The 14,129-nt window shown below is 34.7% G+C and overlaps 5 protein-coding genes across 6 annotated transcripts in view; 1 reads left to right on the plus strand and 4 right to left on the minus strand.

The window, feature by feature from the left end:
- Nucleotides 1-49: 49 nt before the first annotated feature.
- On the minus strand, nucleotides 50-6,875 carry LOC129576524 (zinc finger protein 208-like). Its single transcript, XM_055461746.1, has 19 exons — nucleotides 6,624-6,875; nucleotides 6,335-6,563; nucleotides 6,103-6,252; nucleotides 5,251-5,536; nucleotides 4,813-5,127; nucleotides 4,644-4,721; nucleotides 4,376-4,576; nucleotides 3,909-4,287; nucleotides 3,682-3,833; nucleotides 2,980-3,136; nucleotides 2,672-2,900; nucleotides 2,484-2,606; nucleotides 2,143-2,413; nucleotides 1,736-2,050; nucleotides 1,573-1,650; nucleotides 1,287-1,487; nucleotides 675-867; nucleotides 407-592; nucleotides 50-348 (listed from the first exon to the last, which is right to left on the minus strand). The coding sequence occupies exons 1-19, from the start codon at nucleotides 6,750-6,752 to the stop codon at nucleotides 175-177; spliced, it is 3,846 nt and encodes a 1,281-aa protein (XP_055317721.1). The 5' UTR covers nucleotides 6,753-6,875; the 3' UTR covers nucleotides 50-174.
- Nucleotides 6,876-6,926: 51 nt separating this feature from the next.
- LOC129576464 (uncharacterized) overlaps nucleotides 6,927-14,129 on the plus strand; it is a 28,626-nt gene continuing 21,423 nt past the window's right edge. The window contains exon 1 of the mRNA XM_055461647.1: nucleotides 6,927-6,962. The gene's annotated coding sequence lies outside the window, so the exon portion shown is untranslated. The remainder of the gene's footprint in view (nucleotides 6,963-14,129) is intronic.
- Nucleotides 7,067-9,625, minus strand: LOC129576459 (transcription factor grauzone-like). The gene is made up of 8 exons (XM_055461635.1): nucleotides 9,394-9,625; nucleotides 9,092-9,320; nucleotides 8,873-9,016; nucleotides 8,536-8,794; nucleotides 8,054-8,452; nucleotides 7,782-7,982; nucleotides 7,325-7,703; nucleotides 7,067-7,256 (listed from the first exon to the last, which is right to left on the minus strand). Exons 1-8 carry the CDS (start codon nucleotides 9,514-9,516, stop codon nucleotides 7,092-7,094), a joined length of 1,899 nt encoding a protein of 632 aa, XP_055317610.1. The 5' UTR covers nucleotides 9,517-9,625; the 3' UTR covers nucleotides 7,067-7,091.
- Nucleotides 9,807-11,040, minus strand: LOC129576466 (uncharacterized). Its single transcript, XM_055461649.1, has 2 exons — nucleotides 10,865-11,040; nucleotides 9,807-10,793 (listed from the first exon to the last, which is right to left on the minus strand). The coding sequence occupies exon 2, from the start codon at nucleotides 10,780-10,782 to the stop codon at nucleotides 9,889-9,891; it is 894 nt and encodes a 297-aa protein (XP_055317624.1). The 5' UTR covers nucleotides 10,783-10,793; nucleotides 10,865-11,040; the 3' UTR covers nucleotides 9,807-9,888.
- LOC129576458 (transcription factor grauzone-like) lies at nucleotides 11,437-14,100 on the minus strand. Of its 2 annotated transcripts, none has more exons than XM_055461633.1 (8): nucleotides 13,828-14,100; nucleotides 13,529-13,757; nucleotides 13,247-13,459; nucleotides 12,665-13,187; nucleotides 12,516-12,593; nucleotides 12,235-12,435; nucleotides 11,796-12,174; nucleotides 11,437-11,725 (listed from the first exon to the last, which is right to left on the minus strand). In XM_055461633.1, exons 1-8 carry the CDS (start codon nucleotides 13,951-13,953, stop codon nucleotides 11,549-11,551), a joined length of 1,926 nt encoding a protein of 641 aa, XP_055317608.1. In that variant the 5' UTR covers nucleotides 13,954-14,100; the 3' UTR covers nucleotides 11,437-11,548. The 2 variants fall into 2 exon arrangements, with proteins under 2 accessions (XP_055317608.1, XP_055317609.1); XM_055461634.1 differs by having other exon boundaries at nucleotides 13,259-13,459; nucleotides 13,828-14,069.

Below are 14,129 nucleotides of genomic sequence, written 5' to 3' on the forward strand. Positions count from 1 at the left end.
ATATCATTGCATAATTTAACTTTCTTTCCTCCTTTGATACCTTGATTGTATATCCTGCGTAGGATTCTTTTTTATAAATAAAATTTCAAAATCAAAACTTTTTTCTTTTTTTTTTTGAGTAATTTTTGGTTTAATTGAAGCTACACAGAAGAAACAACAAAAACAGAATATCGATTAATCAATGGGCGTTACAGAGTGTTTCATCAATTTTCGCATTTCTCTCAAGTGTTTTAGCTCCTCACGGTGAGACCGCTTCTGATGTGTTAGTCGTGATGTACGAAGGGTGAACACTTTTGGACACCAAGCGCAGGCATATACATTGTGTCTAGTGTGTCCCTCCTCGTGTTTCTAAGGAGAATAGAAGTATAATTGAAGTGAAGAACAATTTTGAGTAAGTCATGTTTACCTTCAATTCCGAACTGACTGGGAATGATTTATCACAATAGCTACATTTGAAGTTACGTTCACGATGATATTTCCGAATGTGCGCCAACAGCGCAATTTTATGCGGCAATTCCATGTTGCATTGATCACATTTTTGTGTGCCACTGGTATGAATTTGCTCGTGATAGTAGATACCCGATTTGGTCATCTACAATTTTATTATTATTATCATTACCAGTTCTATTAGCAAGAGCAATTACTATATTATTAACAGATGGAAATTTAAATACCAGCCATTCGCCACAGTGCTCGCACTGTTTTCGTTGCGCCAAACGCTCCGATTTATCCGTGTGCGAGAGCATGTGCTTGTCAAAGTTGGCTTTTACATTAAACGACTTTCCACAAATCTCGCACGTCACTATGGCTTTTTTCTCACGATGCACCGAGTAACAGTGATTCTTTAGCAGAGCCGCCAATTGGAATCTGAAAATTAGGACATTGAACTTAATTCAATTATTGTGATTTGAGGTACTTCATTGATATTTTTGTCTTATTCCGAATTTGAGAAATTGTTTTTGGAATTGGACGTTTTTCTTCTTTTTAAATTCAATGCTCTTAAGATTTAAAAGTGTTGAAAATTTTGAATTGTTATCTAAAGAAAACTGAGCCATTTTTTAAATGCTATAATTTTGGCTCTAATTGAAACTATAGTATGTATGACGGTATGTATAAGAAGTAAAATTTAAGAAGTCTGTATCTGTGTCAAATGAATTTACATATTATATAAATGACATTATTTAAAATGAATACGCATGTAGTTAGAATCTGAATGAATGAAAAAAAAAGAAGAAAAACAGTATTGAAACTGTAATTTTAAAATGTTTTTTCTGTGAATGGCATACTTTTTAGAACATATTTCACACTCAAACTTCGGTTCGGAATTAACGTGGGTGGTGAAGAGATGCCGTGTTATGGTTTCCTTGTCCCGAAATGATTTTGCACATATATCACATACGAAAGGTCTTTCAATTGCCCGCCTGTGTCTCCCCTTATGCTGATTCAATCGCATTCCGCTGGAAAAATTCTTATTGCACAAATCACACCTTGAACAAAACAAGTGACGATTAACTTATAGAAACGCTTCCACTGCTTATCTGTTATTTAGAAAAATATTCGAACAAAATTTACTTAAAATTCGCTGGATTGAGGTGCGAGTTGATATGATCATTTACTATCCACAGTTCTCTTAGTTTAATGTTGCAACACCTAAAAAAATAATGATCGCATCAATTAATTTCTTCCGATATTCAAATTTTTTTTTGTCAACAAATGAAGCTCAAATGGAACGTACTTGATATAACCCTTTTTATCATCATGCATCTCTTTGTAGTGTCGTCGTGCATCGTGGAATGTAGTAAAAACGACGTCACAATGATCACAGGACATGTCGAAATTTTCAGCAATAAATCTTTTGTATTGGTCATCATCTGTTTTCGTCGTTTCGGAATGCCATTGTAAATGTCGTTTAAGGCCGACTTTGGAAGTGAACGTTTTTTTGCACATATCACAAATGAAACACTCTTTTTCAATGTTTTCTGTATGGTGTTGTTTCATATGTCCTTTGAGTCCGTGCATAGCTTGATACACTTTGCCGCATTCGTTGCATCTAGAAAATGGATCAAAATCCATGAAAATTTGCCACAAAATTGCACCAAATCTGTAGAAGCGCAAAAAATAAATAACAATTCTAAAACTCACTTAAACTTATTAGGCTCCAGATGTCGGTATAAATGTTTCAAAACTTCACAGCGATATGTTAATTTCGCGTTACAACATTTGATATATCCCTTTGTGTTGTTGTGTTCGTTAGCATAATGAGTGCGAGCATCGTTCAATGATTCAAATGACACCGAGCAATTATCACATGTCATATCAAATCGATATTTGTTCTCTACAAATAACTTCTTGAATACGGTTCTTCGATTCTTTGCCTTCATTCGTCGACTTACAGTCTTATTAGACGGCCGGTCTGTATAAAAAAAAATACACGAAACTTATTGAAAATCTTCGTCTAATTTTTGTTGTGCATCTTCACATACCTGTAGAAGTTTCAATTCCATTTGAAATTTGATCATCTTTGATGTCATCATTCAAATTGTCTCGGTCACTTAAATCGTCTACATCGTCGAAATTGTCCTGTGAATCAAGTACATCGGCGTATTCTTTGATATAAAGAAAATCAGAAGTCACAAGAAGAAAATCAACGAATTAATGAGTGATAATTCACCTATATTCGGCTCCAATTTGATTATATTCACATCGATTTGAGATTCTCCGACGATATCCCGTTCGGAATTTTCATGCCATAGTTCGGTTGCATCTACTTCAATTTTAATCATTGGATTGAGAAATTTCTCCTGTACAGTTTTGGACTTTTGATAAAGTTCATGGAAGGCTTCAGTTGTTTGCCAACATAATTGACATACAAAATTCGGCAACGAATCTACTTCGCTGATCTATGGAGACACAGGCAACAAAATGACATTGTTTATGAACATTGAGTTGAATAAATGTAAAGAAATAGTGTTTGTTTACTTCGCATTTGAAATGCTCGCTGATGATATCGCTCATTTTCATCTCAATACCGATCACACTGAATATATTCATGTGATGGTCATTGTTGGTCGAAAAGCACAGGCGACAGGAATTACTGTCCAACATTGTTTGATCGCTTAACCTATGGGACAAATCACTATTTTATTTTTATTCAAAAAAACAAACAAAACAAACATTCATTCAAGACAAATTCACAAAACATATAAATAATATTTTGCCTGTATTTGACAGACAAAGTGTCAGCAATTTGATGGTATTGTCCGATGCATACCATTTGAATGGGTGAATTGAAAGGATATCCAACTATTGTTGTTGGTTTTTTGGTAAAAAATTTGATAAAGATTTTTTTTTATAAACGGATGCAATTTTTTTAATTTCGAACGAAATTCTGCTGAAAATGGACCATTTGCATTGGATTCTAGTTTCATGATAAATATTCCCTTAGTATGTTGTTATAAAGAAATGCAGAACACTATCATACATTCTTTTCTTTCTTTAAGAGTAGAAATTCTTTTATATAAATTTATTTCGTTCAATAAATTCCATCATTTTTTTTTTTCAAATAAAATAAAATAAAATAAATTACAGTGAATGTTTCAAAAATTCCGATTTTGGAAAAAAGTCACTTTATTCGAACAAACAATGAAATTATCATCGAATTGGACGAGAAACATGGCTTATTGTACTAGATTGTTTTTATTATTTTTATCAATCATTTTTTGATCCTGATGATGTCGTCTTGTATGTGTTCGCCTTGAGCTTGGAATGGAAAATGTTCTTGGGCAATAAGCGCAGTTATAAACTTTGTGCCTTGTATGTGACTCCTCATGCGTCTATCGAAAAAAAAAATCAAACATGATTAAATCGATTAAATTTTCAAAATGAAAATCTCGTTCAAAACCCCTTACCTTCATCGCTGACGAGGTGGAAAAAGTTTTATCACAGTAGCTACACTTGAATTTGTGTTCTCGATGATGTTGTCGAATATGTCCTAATAAAGCCAATTTGTTTGCAACCTCGATTTGGCAGTGTGGACATTTCTGTGTGCCAGTTGTATGAATCTGCTTATGATAAAACACTCCACTTTTTGTCATCAACCACTCGCCACAGTGTTCGCACTGTTTTCGTTGGGCCAAACGCTCAGATTTGTCCTTATGCGACAGCATATGCTTATCAAGATGGAATTTTACATAAAACCCTTTTCCGCATATCTCACAAGTGACGTTGTGTTTTTTCTCTCGATGCACCGAATACGTGTGGCTTTTCAGTAGTACTTTCAATTGGAACCTAAAAAGTAACAAATTCTCTAGTGAAACATCCCATTGAAAAAATATGGTAAACGACCGAGGAAAATCGAGAATAGCCTTTGCCTTACTTTTTATGACAGGTAATGCATTCAAATTTGGGCTCCGAATTGACATGGTTTGTAAACAGATGACGTGTAATTGAAAACTTATCCCTGCATGATTTTCCACAAAAATCGCATATAAACGATTTTTGCATCGTCATTCGATGATGCCGTTTGTGCTGGCCCAACATAATTCTTGTCGAAAAATTCTTGCTACATACATCACATCTGGAATAGATCGAATACAAATTTATTCGTAGGTAAAATAAAAATTGATTGATTGTTCGGAAATTACTTGAAACATTCGGGATCTAAGTGAGATTTGACATGGTCTCTGACCATCCATAATTCTCGCAATTTAATGTTGCAACACCTGAAAATTTGTGAATTTCAGAATACGAATCGATTAAATATGATTAAACCACCAGATCGAATAAATGTTCAAGTTAAACACTCTGACGCACTTCAAATAGCCCTTATCATCATTGTGGAATCTTTTGTAGTGATGTCGCGCATCATGGAATCCACCAAAAATGGAATCACAATAATCACACTTCATGTCAAAGTTTTCGAAAATAAATTTCGCTTCTGATTCGTCTCGGCGTTCATGCTGTTTCAGTTTATGCCGTTCCATTAGCGCTTTCGTGCTGAACATTTTCGTACAAACGTTGCATGGAATCGTCTTCTCTCGATGGACTGGTATTTTCGGCTGTGAATGTCGTTCGATGTGCTTTTCCAGCTCACTTTTGGTCCAATAGACTTTGGGACATTCCGTGCACCTGGAATTTGATGAAAAAATATTTTTTTTTTTTCAATAACGACACTGACTTTATCATACCAAGTTGGAAATTTTAACAGAATATATTTCCTCTAAAGGTGAAGGTTACCTTAAAAACACTCACTTAAAACTTTTTGACTCCAAGTGTTTCTGTAGATGATTGATCACATGGCAACGATATATAAGCTTAGTGGAACAACATTTAATATAGCCTTTCATATTTTGGTGCTCTTTGGCATAATGTGTGCGGGCTTCATCGAGCGTTTTGAACGTTGTCGCACATAGATCACAGGTCATATCAAACAGATGCTCATTCTCTTTGAATAATTTCGCAAATTTTGCTTCCATATTTTTATACTTTGTTGAAGATTGTTGCCGTCTTCCCTTTACTGCAAATAAATCACATCCATCTATAGAAGTAAAAAAATGTAATTCTTATTACTTTATTACCTACTTATTACTTTAATAAGATGACCTATTACTTATTATAAGTAATAAGATTGTAATAAGATGATTGTAATAAGATTGTAATGAGTAATAACTCTATTACAGCAATAAGATTGTAACTGTGATAAGATTGTAATAAATATCTTATTACTTTTGGTGCAAAAAAAAAAAATCGCAAAAAAAGTTTCATGTAAAAAACATGTCAATTTTTGTCAGATGAAAAAATGTTGAAAAAAAATATGTCTTGCAAAATTTCTCTCATACAAAAAACATGTCAAATGTTGCCAGTCGAAAAAATGTTGAAAAAAATGTATCTTGCAAAATTTGAAATGATTTTTGTATGAAACTTTTCTGCAATTTTTTTTGCACCAAAAGTAATAAGATACTTATTACAATCTTATTGCTGTAATAAGATGGACTTATTACTTATTACAGTAATACAATTAAAGTAATAAGTTACTTATTACTTTACTTCTATACATCCATCAAAACCAATCACACAAAATTGCCTTAAATTACAATCACCCACATTTTTCTGGTAGCTTTTTATTATCCCTAAAGTCCGGATCATCTTTAGCGATCTCATGTATGCTTTCTTCATCATTTTTACCATCGCTACCATTCGAATTGTCTATATCATAATCCATTTGATGGCCATCATCTATGTCTGACTCGTCATCTATGCATTTTGAAATGGTAAATCACATACTAATTCTTAATTTTAAAATCAAAGTTATCAACCACTTTAGCAACAATTTTACCTAGATCCGGTTCAATTTTAATAGGACCGAATTCAACATGTGACTCTTCAATAAAATGCGTTTCCTTATTGCTTTGCAGCATTTCGCTCGCATCCGTTTCAACTTGTATCAGTGGATTTTGGAATTTCTCTTGAACACTTTTGGATTTTTCATATAGTTCGTGAAAGGCTTCGGTCGTTTGCCAACACATTTGGCACACTAAACTCGGCATTGTATCGAGCTCACTGACCTGCATGTAAAGAAAAGTAAAATGTTTATCGAAAAATGAATAGTTGAATCATTTGTTTACCTCAAATTTGAAATGTTCACTAATAATTTCGCCCATTTTCATCTCGACACCGATCCTGCTAAAAATGTCCAAATAATCGATGCTGCTGCTTGTGGACATACACAAACGGCAGCATTTGTCACTCATCATGCTGATTTGTGCGTGTTTCCAATCATAAATAATATACAAAATTTGAAAAAAGTTCAAATGCTAAAGCTAAATCGGTCGTATTGTTTGTTTATGATGTACAAAAAATGCCAATATTTACTTGACAATTCAAATGTCAAGTCCAATGGTGTTGTCAGATTTTCTTTTGTCTGACTGTAATTCGGTGTTTACATACGGTTGCACTTATCAATAGTAAGTACATAGATATTTCGAACTGTATCCCCTTCCTTTAATTGAAACAACAAACAATGGCTCTGCCTCCAATTATGATTTAAAATAACGGAAATGAAAAACACTTTTTGTTTTGTTTTTGGTTAAGTTTTATTTGTCTGCATTTCGCATGAGTTTTTTCATTTCTCTGTCTTGTTTGAGCTCTTGTGGATGATCGCGTGATTGATGCGTTCGCCGAGACATGTGTAATGTAAACACCTTGGTACAGAATTGGCATGGATATTTATTTGGTCTAGTGTGCGATTCTTCATGTTTCTGAAACGATGGGGGAAAAAAATACGAATAAATGCTGTGTTTCTCATAGACAAGTTGTGTGAAGCTACCTTCAAATTTGATGCGATTGGGAATGCTTTATCACAATAGCTACATTTATACTTCAGTTCTCTGTGATATTGTCGAATGTGTGCTTGTAGAGACATTTTATTCGGATGGTCTAATTGGCAGTGTGGGCATTTTTGTGGTTCATTTTTATGGATTTGTTCATGATAGTAGATGCCACTTTTGCTCATGAGCCATTCATTGCAATGTTCACACTGTTGCCTTTGCGCCAGCCTCACCGATTTATCCATGTGCTGCAGTTTATGTTTGTCCAAATGGAATTTCGTATAAAATGTCTTGCCGCATATCTCACACGTAACCACCGGCTTTTTCTCTCGATGCACTATATATATGTGTTGACGCAGCAATGGCGCCAATTGGAATCTGAATGAATGAAAAAAAGAAGAAAAACAAGTATAGAAACTGTAATTTCAAAATGTTTTTTTTCTGTGAATGACATACTTTTTAGAACATATTTCACACTCAAACTTCGGTTCTATGGTTGAATGATTCGATAGTATATGACGTAAGATTAACGTTTTGGTGCTAAATGGCTTCGCACAATAATCACATGTGAACGGCTTTTCCTCGGTTTGCTTATGCTGACGTTTATGTTGTGTGAGTGCAATTCGAGATCGGAGAATTTTATTACATAAATCACATCTAAAATACAGAATGATTGATTGACCGAATTTGTTTAAAAGTCGATTGATTGAGATTGACCGAAAACTTACTTCAAACTTTCTGGATCCAAATGACTTTTGATATGATCTTTGACCAATGGCATTTTGTTTAATTTCATTGAGCAACATTTGATATAGCCATTATCCTCATTATGGGCATCTTTGTAGTGTTGACGGGCATCATAAAATGCACCGAATATCGTATCGCAACGGTCACATTTCATATCAAAATTTTCCGCAATGAATTTCGTATACTGTTCATGTTCCGAGTCATCCTGAACGCTGTGCCGTTTCAGTTTATGCCGTTCCATTACCGTTTTCGTGCTGAACATTTTCTTACAAATGTTACACTGCGCCGTTTTTTTCGGTGACGTCGGCACTTCAGTGTGTTTTTTCATGTGTTTTTCGAGTTCACGTTTGGAAAAATACACCTTAGAACACTCCGTGCACCTGAAATATTTGTTCAGACAAAAAAAAAATGAAGCATTAACTATCTTAGCGTTTAAAAAACTTGTATTTTCATCAGCACTCACTTGAATTTATCGGGATATATATGTCTCTGTAGATGTTCTAAGACCTTACTTGGATATTTTAACTTATTTGAACAGCATTTGATATATCCTTTTGGAATGTTATGCTCAGCGCGATAATGTTTTCGGGCTTCGTCCAACGTTTCGAATGTCGTCGGGCATGAATCACAAGTCAAGTCAAATAGATGCTTGTATTCAAGGAATAACTTATCAAATTGCATTGAAATTCTCTTTGGTGTAGTTCGACGACGTTTTCTCCTAGCTACAAATACTCCATTCATTATACTCGATGCTCGAAAAACACGCATGAGTTGATAATCTACAGATGTTAATAACTTACAAATCGATGATTCTTCATTTGATCCATATTTTGGATCGTCTTTAGTCACCTCATTTGCATTTTTTTCTTCGCTGTTTCCATCTGAATTGCTCGAATTTCCATCATATTCCATTTGACGATTGTCATTTGTGTCTGACTCTTCATCTTTATTGAAACATCAAAACAAATCTACTTTGCGGATTATGTATTAAGTTAATTAAATTCTAGCATAATATTTACCTTGTTTCGGTTCAATTTTGATTGCGCAAAGCTCTACATGTGATTCCTCAATGAAATGAGTTTCCGTGTGGGTTTGCCACAGCTCATTCGCATCAGCTTCAACTTTTATAGTTGAGCAAATGAATTTTTTCTGTACCATTTTTGATCGTTCGTATAACTCATGGAAGGCTTCAGTAGTTTGCCAACACAATTGACACACTGAATTCGGCAATGTATCGAGCTCACTGACCTGGTTGAATTATAGGTTGTGATATTTGGAGCATAAAATGTATTTTTACATTGAATGGAAATGGTTTGTTTACCTCACACTGGAAATGTTCACCAATGATTTCGCCCAATTTCATCTCCATTCCAATATCACTGAAGATGTTCAGGTGATTATCGCTGGTTGTGGACATACACAACCGACACGTTTCCTCAGACATCTTGTTGAATTCTTGTTTCTTCTTAATTCTATTTCAAAACATTTGAACGATGGTATTGTGTTTTCATTGATGACTGATTCAATTGTTGACTTCATGACAATTCAAATGTCAATCATAGTGTTGTCAGATGTTTTATTTGGTGTTTGTTTGGAAATACAGTTACATTTATCTTTGAGGATCGAGAAATAAAACGATAATACATAAAAAAAATGTTAGAATAAATGGATTTAGTCATCAGATTCGATGAATAGAATCGTATTCTATCCTTTTTCAAATTAAAAAAAAAACAGTTCTTCGCATATCATTTACTTTATTTCATAAATTTCATTTAAAAATGCTGGAGAATCGCTTGAACAACGTTCAAGTTTTAGATTAATGAGTTTGATTCAGGTTTTGTGGACCGTAACCAACGGTCTGCAGCTGTGGATCAGTTACATAGGGCACAATTCCTTGTTGGATTATGCGATTGACAGTTGTTCGGACGCACGTCATGTTCTTTGGTGGGCAATAGTCAATCGCCAATATTGGCAGATTATATTGTGTTTTAATTCCTTGCACCTGAGCCAATAGCCAATTTCGATCGTTTTCACTTACTGGCATATACTTTTGTTTTGCTTGATTCCATCCGGCGTAAAGTGATTCGAATGCCACCATATTTGCGGCCTGATGCACTCGAGACATAATCTCAAAGCCACGATTCATAATCAGGATTGCATTTGGAAATTGGTGCTTCAATGCAAGAATTGTTTGGGCAAGTCCATTTTCTTGTGCCTGGCGTTGTGCCTCCGTCTTGGCCACAATTTGATACGAGTCCAACGTGTCGAGAAAGAATCCTTTGAATCCACGGTTCCAAAACGGTGTAGCTACTTTTTCGACAAAAAACGATGTCCATCCGGGTGCCGTTTGATTGATAACATACGATTCCCATGCATCATTTTTGCCAATCAACCAGCTGCGTGGCATTTGCTTGAAAAACGGACGGTGGGATTGCACTTCACCCACGCTCACGTATGATAGCCAAACTGTGCGATTTGCAGAATTGCCGCCTTTTGGTGGTTCAAAGTTGGCATCCCCGTCAACAACGGCCCAATCGAATTTGGACAGAGCTGTGACATTCGGCTCGTAAGCATAAGACAATGCAACATTTACAGCCTCGCTGCTCGTGATCAAAAACGTCATTACGATTAAAAAAATAACACTTTCTACACACGCCATGCCGCTAACGCCCCTTGTCCAGTAAGGTTTTTTAATCGCTATCCCTTTCATTTTGTGATTCCCTAAAAGAAATATGTTTTTAATAAAATCCAAAAAGAAAATTCCAATTCTCAAAAAATATTCTTGAAATTACCGAAGATTTGCGTCGCACTTGTTGTATGGCACTGAATGATTTGTTAGCCACGACACGCTTTTTATAGATGTATGTATGAAAAGTAACAGAAAAAAGACAGATCTGATAAGAGAGAACTATTTGTTTTTTTTTCTTCTTTTTTTATCATATCCACGACTCATTATTATGATTACCATAATTATTTATCATTTGACGTACATTCGAAGGGGAAAAACGAAATAATCTCGATGACCTTGAATACTATTTATGCCTGAATTTCATCTACTTTTTCCATTTCACTTGAATGTGCGAACACTTCTGGGCAATTTCGCTTCAGATGTCAAAAACCCGATGATATCAATGTAAATTGCTTTGAACAATGAATTGTGTCGGGTATAAGATATAGAACGTGAGATTAAAAACATTCCTCTCATATAAATGTATTTCTGCTCAACGAACAAACAAGTTTGAATTTTCCCCAATCTCACTTATTTTACTTGTTTTTTTGTTTTGTTAAAGTAATACAAAAAACCAATACCCATGCTATATCTCTAAATCAACTTACTGTGTTAATTTCATTATCAACTAAAGAATTTTATTTGGTTTGTATTGTAAGGTTTTATTCATTTTAAAATTATCATTGGTCTTTATTCGTTTATGGATTTTTTTTTAAATCGAGCACTTCTTAAAAACAGTACAAAATCATTAGTCGGCTTTGCTATGTGCAGGAATTCTTTTTAATTTCCTCATTTCTCTTAAACGTTTCCTCTCTTCTGGATGATCACGGCCCATGTGTGTAGACAGAGAAGATGCCACTGTAAATGTTTTATCACAAAATTTGCAGGAATAAACTCTGTCTCTTGTGTGGCTTTCCTCGTGTTTCTGTGAATAGAAAAAAATTGATGACATCCCTTAATAATTAAAGAGTAAAATGATGAATTGATGAAAGTACCTTCAATGTTGAAGGGATTGAGAATGTTTTACCACAGTAGTTGCATTTGTACTTGTGCTCACGGTGATGATTTCGAATATGTCCCAATAAAGCAACTCGGTTTGGAAGTTCCATTTCACAATGTTTACATTTTTGTGGTCCACTTGTGTGAATCTGTTGATGATAAAACAATCCGCTGCTGGTGGCAATCCAATCACCACAATGTTCACACTGGGTCCTTTCAATCAATCGTTCGGATTTATCGATGTGTTGAAGCTTATGCTTGTCAAGAAGATAGATTGTATTGAAACTTTTTCCGCATATTTCACATGTGCCAATGCTTTTCTTCTCCCGATGTACCGTATACATGTGAGTCTTCAACAATGACTCTATTTGGAACCTAATTGCATAATCATATGAGTATATTTCAAATGAATTTTCTATTATATAAATGATTTACATTTTATGGCAAATTTTGCACTCGAATTTCGCCTCAACGAACTTATGTTTGGTGAACATGTGTCGCACCATTTGTTCTTTATCTCGGCAAGCTCTTTTGCAGTAGTCACAAATGAAGGATTTACTCTTAGTCAAATAATGTCGATGCTTATGTTTGACCAGATTCATTCGTGTCGCAAAAGTTTTACGGCATATATCACACCTAGAATAAAATAAAGAGCCAAACATATTTTATTTCCATTCATTCGCTATAGCAACCAAAAAATGGTTGAATTGAATTACTTGAAAACTTCGGGTTCTAAATGACTTTTGATATGGTCTTTGACAAGATACCGTTCTCTTAACTTTACGTTACAACACCTGAAAATCAATATGTATCGAATTATAAATCAGATATGATACAGAATAGAAAAATATGCCATTCAACCTACTTTATGTATCCCTTATCTTCATTATGAGCTTCTTTATAGTGCTCACGCGCTTCATAATATCCACGAAACACGGTTTCACAGAAATCACATTTCATATCGAAGTGATCGGCTATGAATTTCAAATACAGCCCATCTTTGCTTTCATCGTTCTCTTTGTGCGCCCTCCTATGTAATAATAGACTTTGTTTCGAGGTAAATGATTTCGAACAAATCTTGCACGCCAGGTTTTTCTTTCGTCGAGTTTTCGGTTTTGGTGTTTTTGGTTCGAAGTGATTTTTTATATGGTCCCTAACTTGACTTTGATAAAGTAATTTGGCTGCACAACATTTTATGTACCCATTTGGATTATTGTGCTTTTTGGCATAGTGTTCTCGGGCTTCACGAAGATTTTTGAATACTGTCGGGCACAAATCACAGTTCATTTTCAGTAGATCCTTGTGTTCAGCACAAAATTGATCAAACTTTCTATTTTTCTCCGCTCTGGTTTGCTTCACAGGTTTTCTGATTCTTTTTGGCTTCTTTGCTACAAATATTTCACACTCGTATAATCAACATTCAAATTAAGTCATTTTCATTACTTACGTGGCGTCTTACTTAGCGGTAACTTTTTTGGTGATAAATCAGTTGATGGTAAATCATTTAGTGGCAACTTGGCCTCTTCATCTTCACTGCACTTGTAGTCTGGATCATTTTTATCGGTTATATTTCCGTTATCCTCATCATCGCTTTGGTCATCTGAGTCAAATGTGCTTCCGCCATAGTCCATTTGATCATTATCATTCGAAATTGAATCGTCTATAACATTGAAAATAAGATTTAAAAAAAAACAACTCCATTTTACCCTTGTATTGCTTTTGTACATACCCAAGTTCAGTTCTGGTTTGACCGGGCCAACCTCCAAATGTGCTTCTTCGACAAAAATGGATTCCTGATGGCTTTGCCACAGTTCACTCTCACCCGGTTCAAATTTTATGGGTGGATTTAGAAGTGATTCTTGAACTATTTTCGACTTTTGATACAGTTCATGGAAAGCATCTGTGGTTTGCCAGCACTTTTGGCATACGAGATTAGGTAATGGATCCACCTCACTAATCTATTTTATGAAACACGATTTTTGGTCATGAAACTTAATCCTGACAATAAACGTAAATCATTTTGTTTACCTCGCAGTCGAAATATTTACTGATGATTTCGCATAGCTTCATTTCAATACCAATGTCACTGAATATGTTCAGGTGTTCGTCGGTGTTTGCGGACATACACAAACGGCAACATTGCTCACGATTCATTCTGGATTATCGTTTGCTCATAACTAAAGCAATAAAAATATTTATTTATAACTTTTAGAAAAGAAATTTGTATTGGTTTCTTAAGATTTGTTTAGATCGACAACTTTTGGTTTTGAACTCAGTTGACAATTTGACTGTCAATGCAATAGTGTTGTCAGATGCTTTGTTTGGTATTA

Source organism: Sitodiplosis mosellana, unplaced genomic scaffold (genome assembly GCF_009176505.1).
Source record: "Sitodiplosis mosellana isolate CC-2019 unplaced genomic scaffold, AAFC_SMos_1.0 Smas_scaffold_6191, whole genome shotgun sequence".
Classification (NCBI taxonomy): domain Eukaryota; kingdom Metazoa; phylum Arthropoda; class Insecta; order Diptera; family Cecidomyiidae; genus Sitodiplosis; species Sitodiplosis mosellana.

Excerpts from the sequence above, each read along its gene's own strand:
- LOC129576459 (XM_055461635.1), bottom strand. The coding sequence starts at position 9,516 with ATGTCTGAGGAAACGTGTCGGTTGTGTATGTCCACAACCAGCGATAAT. Across the intron at positions 8,795-8,872 it reads AAATGAAGAATCATCGATTT|CTAGGAGAAAACGTCGTCGA; the intron begins GTAAGTTATTAA and ends GAGTATTTGTAG. Across the intron at positions 7,257-7,324 it reads CAATCGCATCAAATTTGAAG|AAACATGAAGAATCGCACAC; the intron begins GTAGCTTCACAC and ends CCATCGTTTCAG.
- LOC129576466 (XM_055461649.1), bottom strand. The coding sequence starts at position 10,782 with ATGAAAGGGATAGCGATTAAAAAACCTTACTGGACAAGGGGCGTTAGC.
- LOC129576524 (XM_055461746.1), bottom strand. The coding sequence starts at position 6,752 with ATGATGAGTGACAAATGCTGCCGTTTGTGTATGTCCACAAGCAGCAGC. Across the intron at positions 5,537-6,102 it reads TAAAAAGCTACCAGAAAAAT|ATGGATGTGATTTATTTGCA; the intron begins GTGGGTGATTGT and ends TTACTTCTATAG. Across the intron at positions 1,651-1,735 it reads GATAAAAAGGGTTATATCAA|GTGTTGCAACATTAAACTAA; the intron begins GTACGTTCCATT and ends TTATTTTTTTAG.
- LOC129576458 (XM_055461633.1), bottom strand. The coding sequence starts at position 13,953 with ATGAATCGTGAGCAATGTTGCCGTTTGTGTATGTCCGCAAACACCGAC. Across the intron at positions 13,758-13,827 it reads GTAAATATTTCGACTGCGAG|ATTAGTGAGGTGGATCCATT; the intron begins GTAAACAAAATG and ends TTCATAAAATAG. Across the intron at positions 12,436-12,515 it reads TTAGAACCCGAAGTTTTCAA|GTGTGATATATGCCGTAAAA; the intron begins GTAATTCAATTC and ends ATTTTATTCTAG.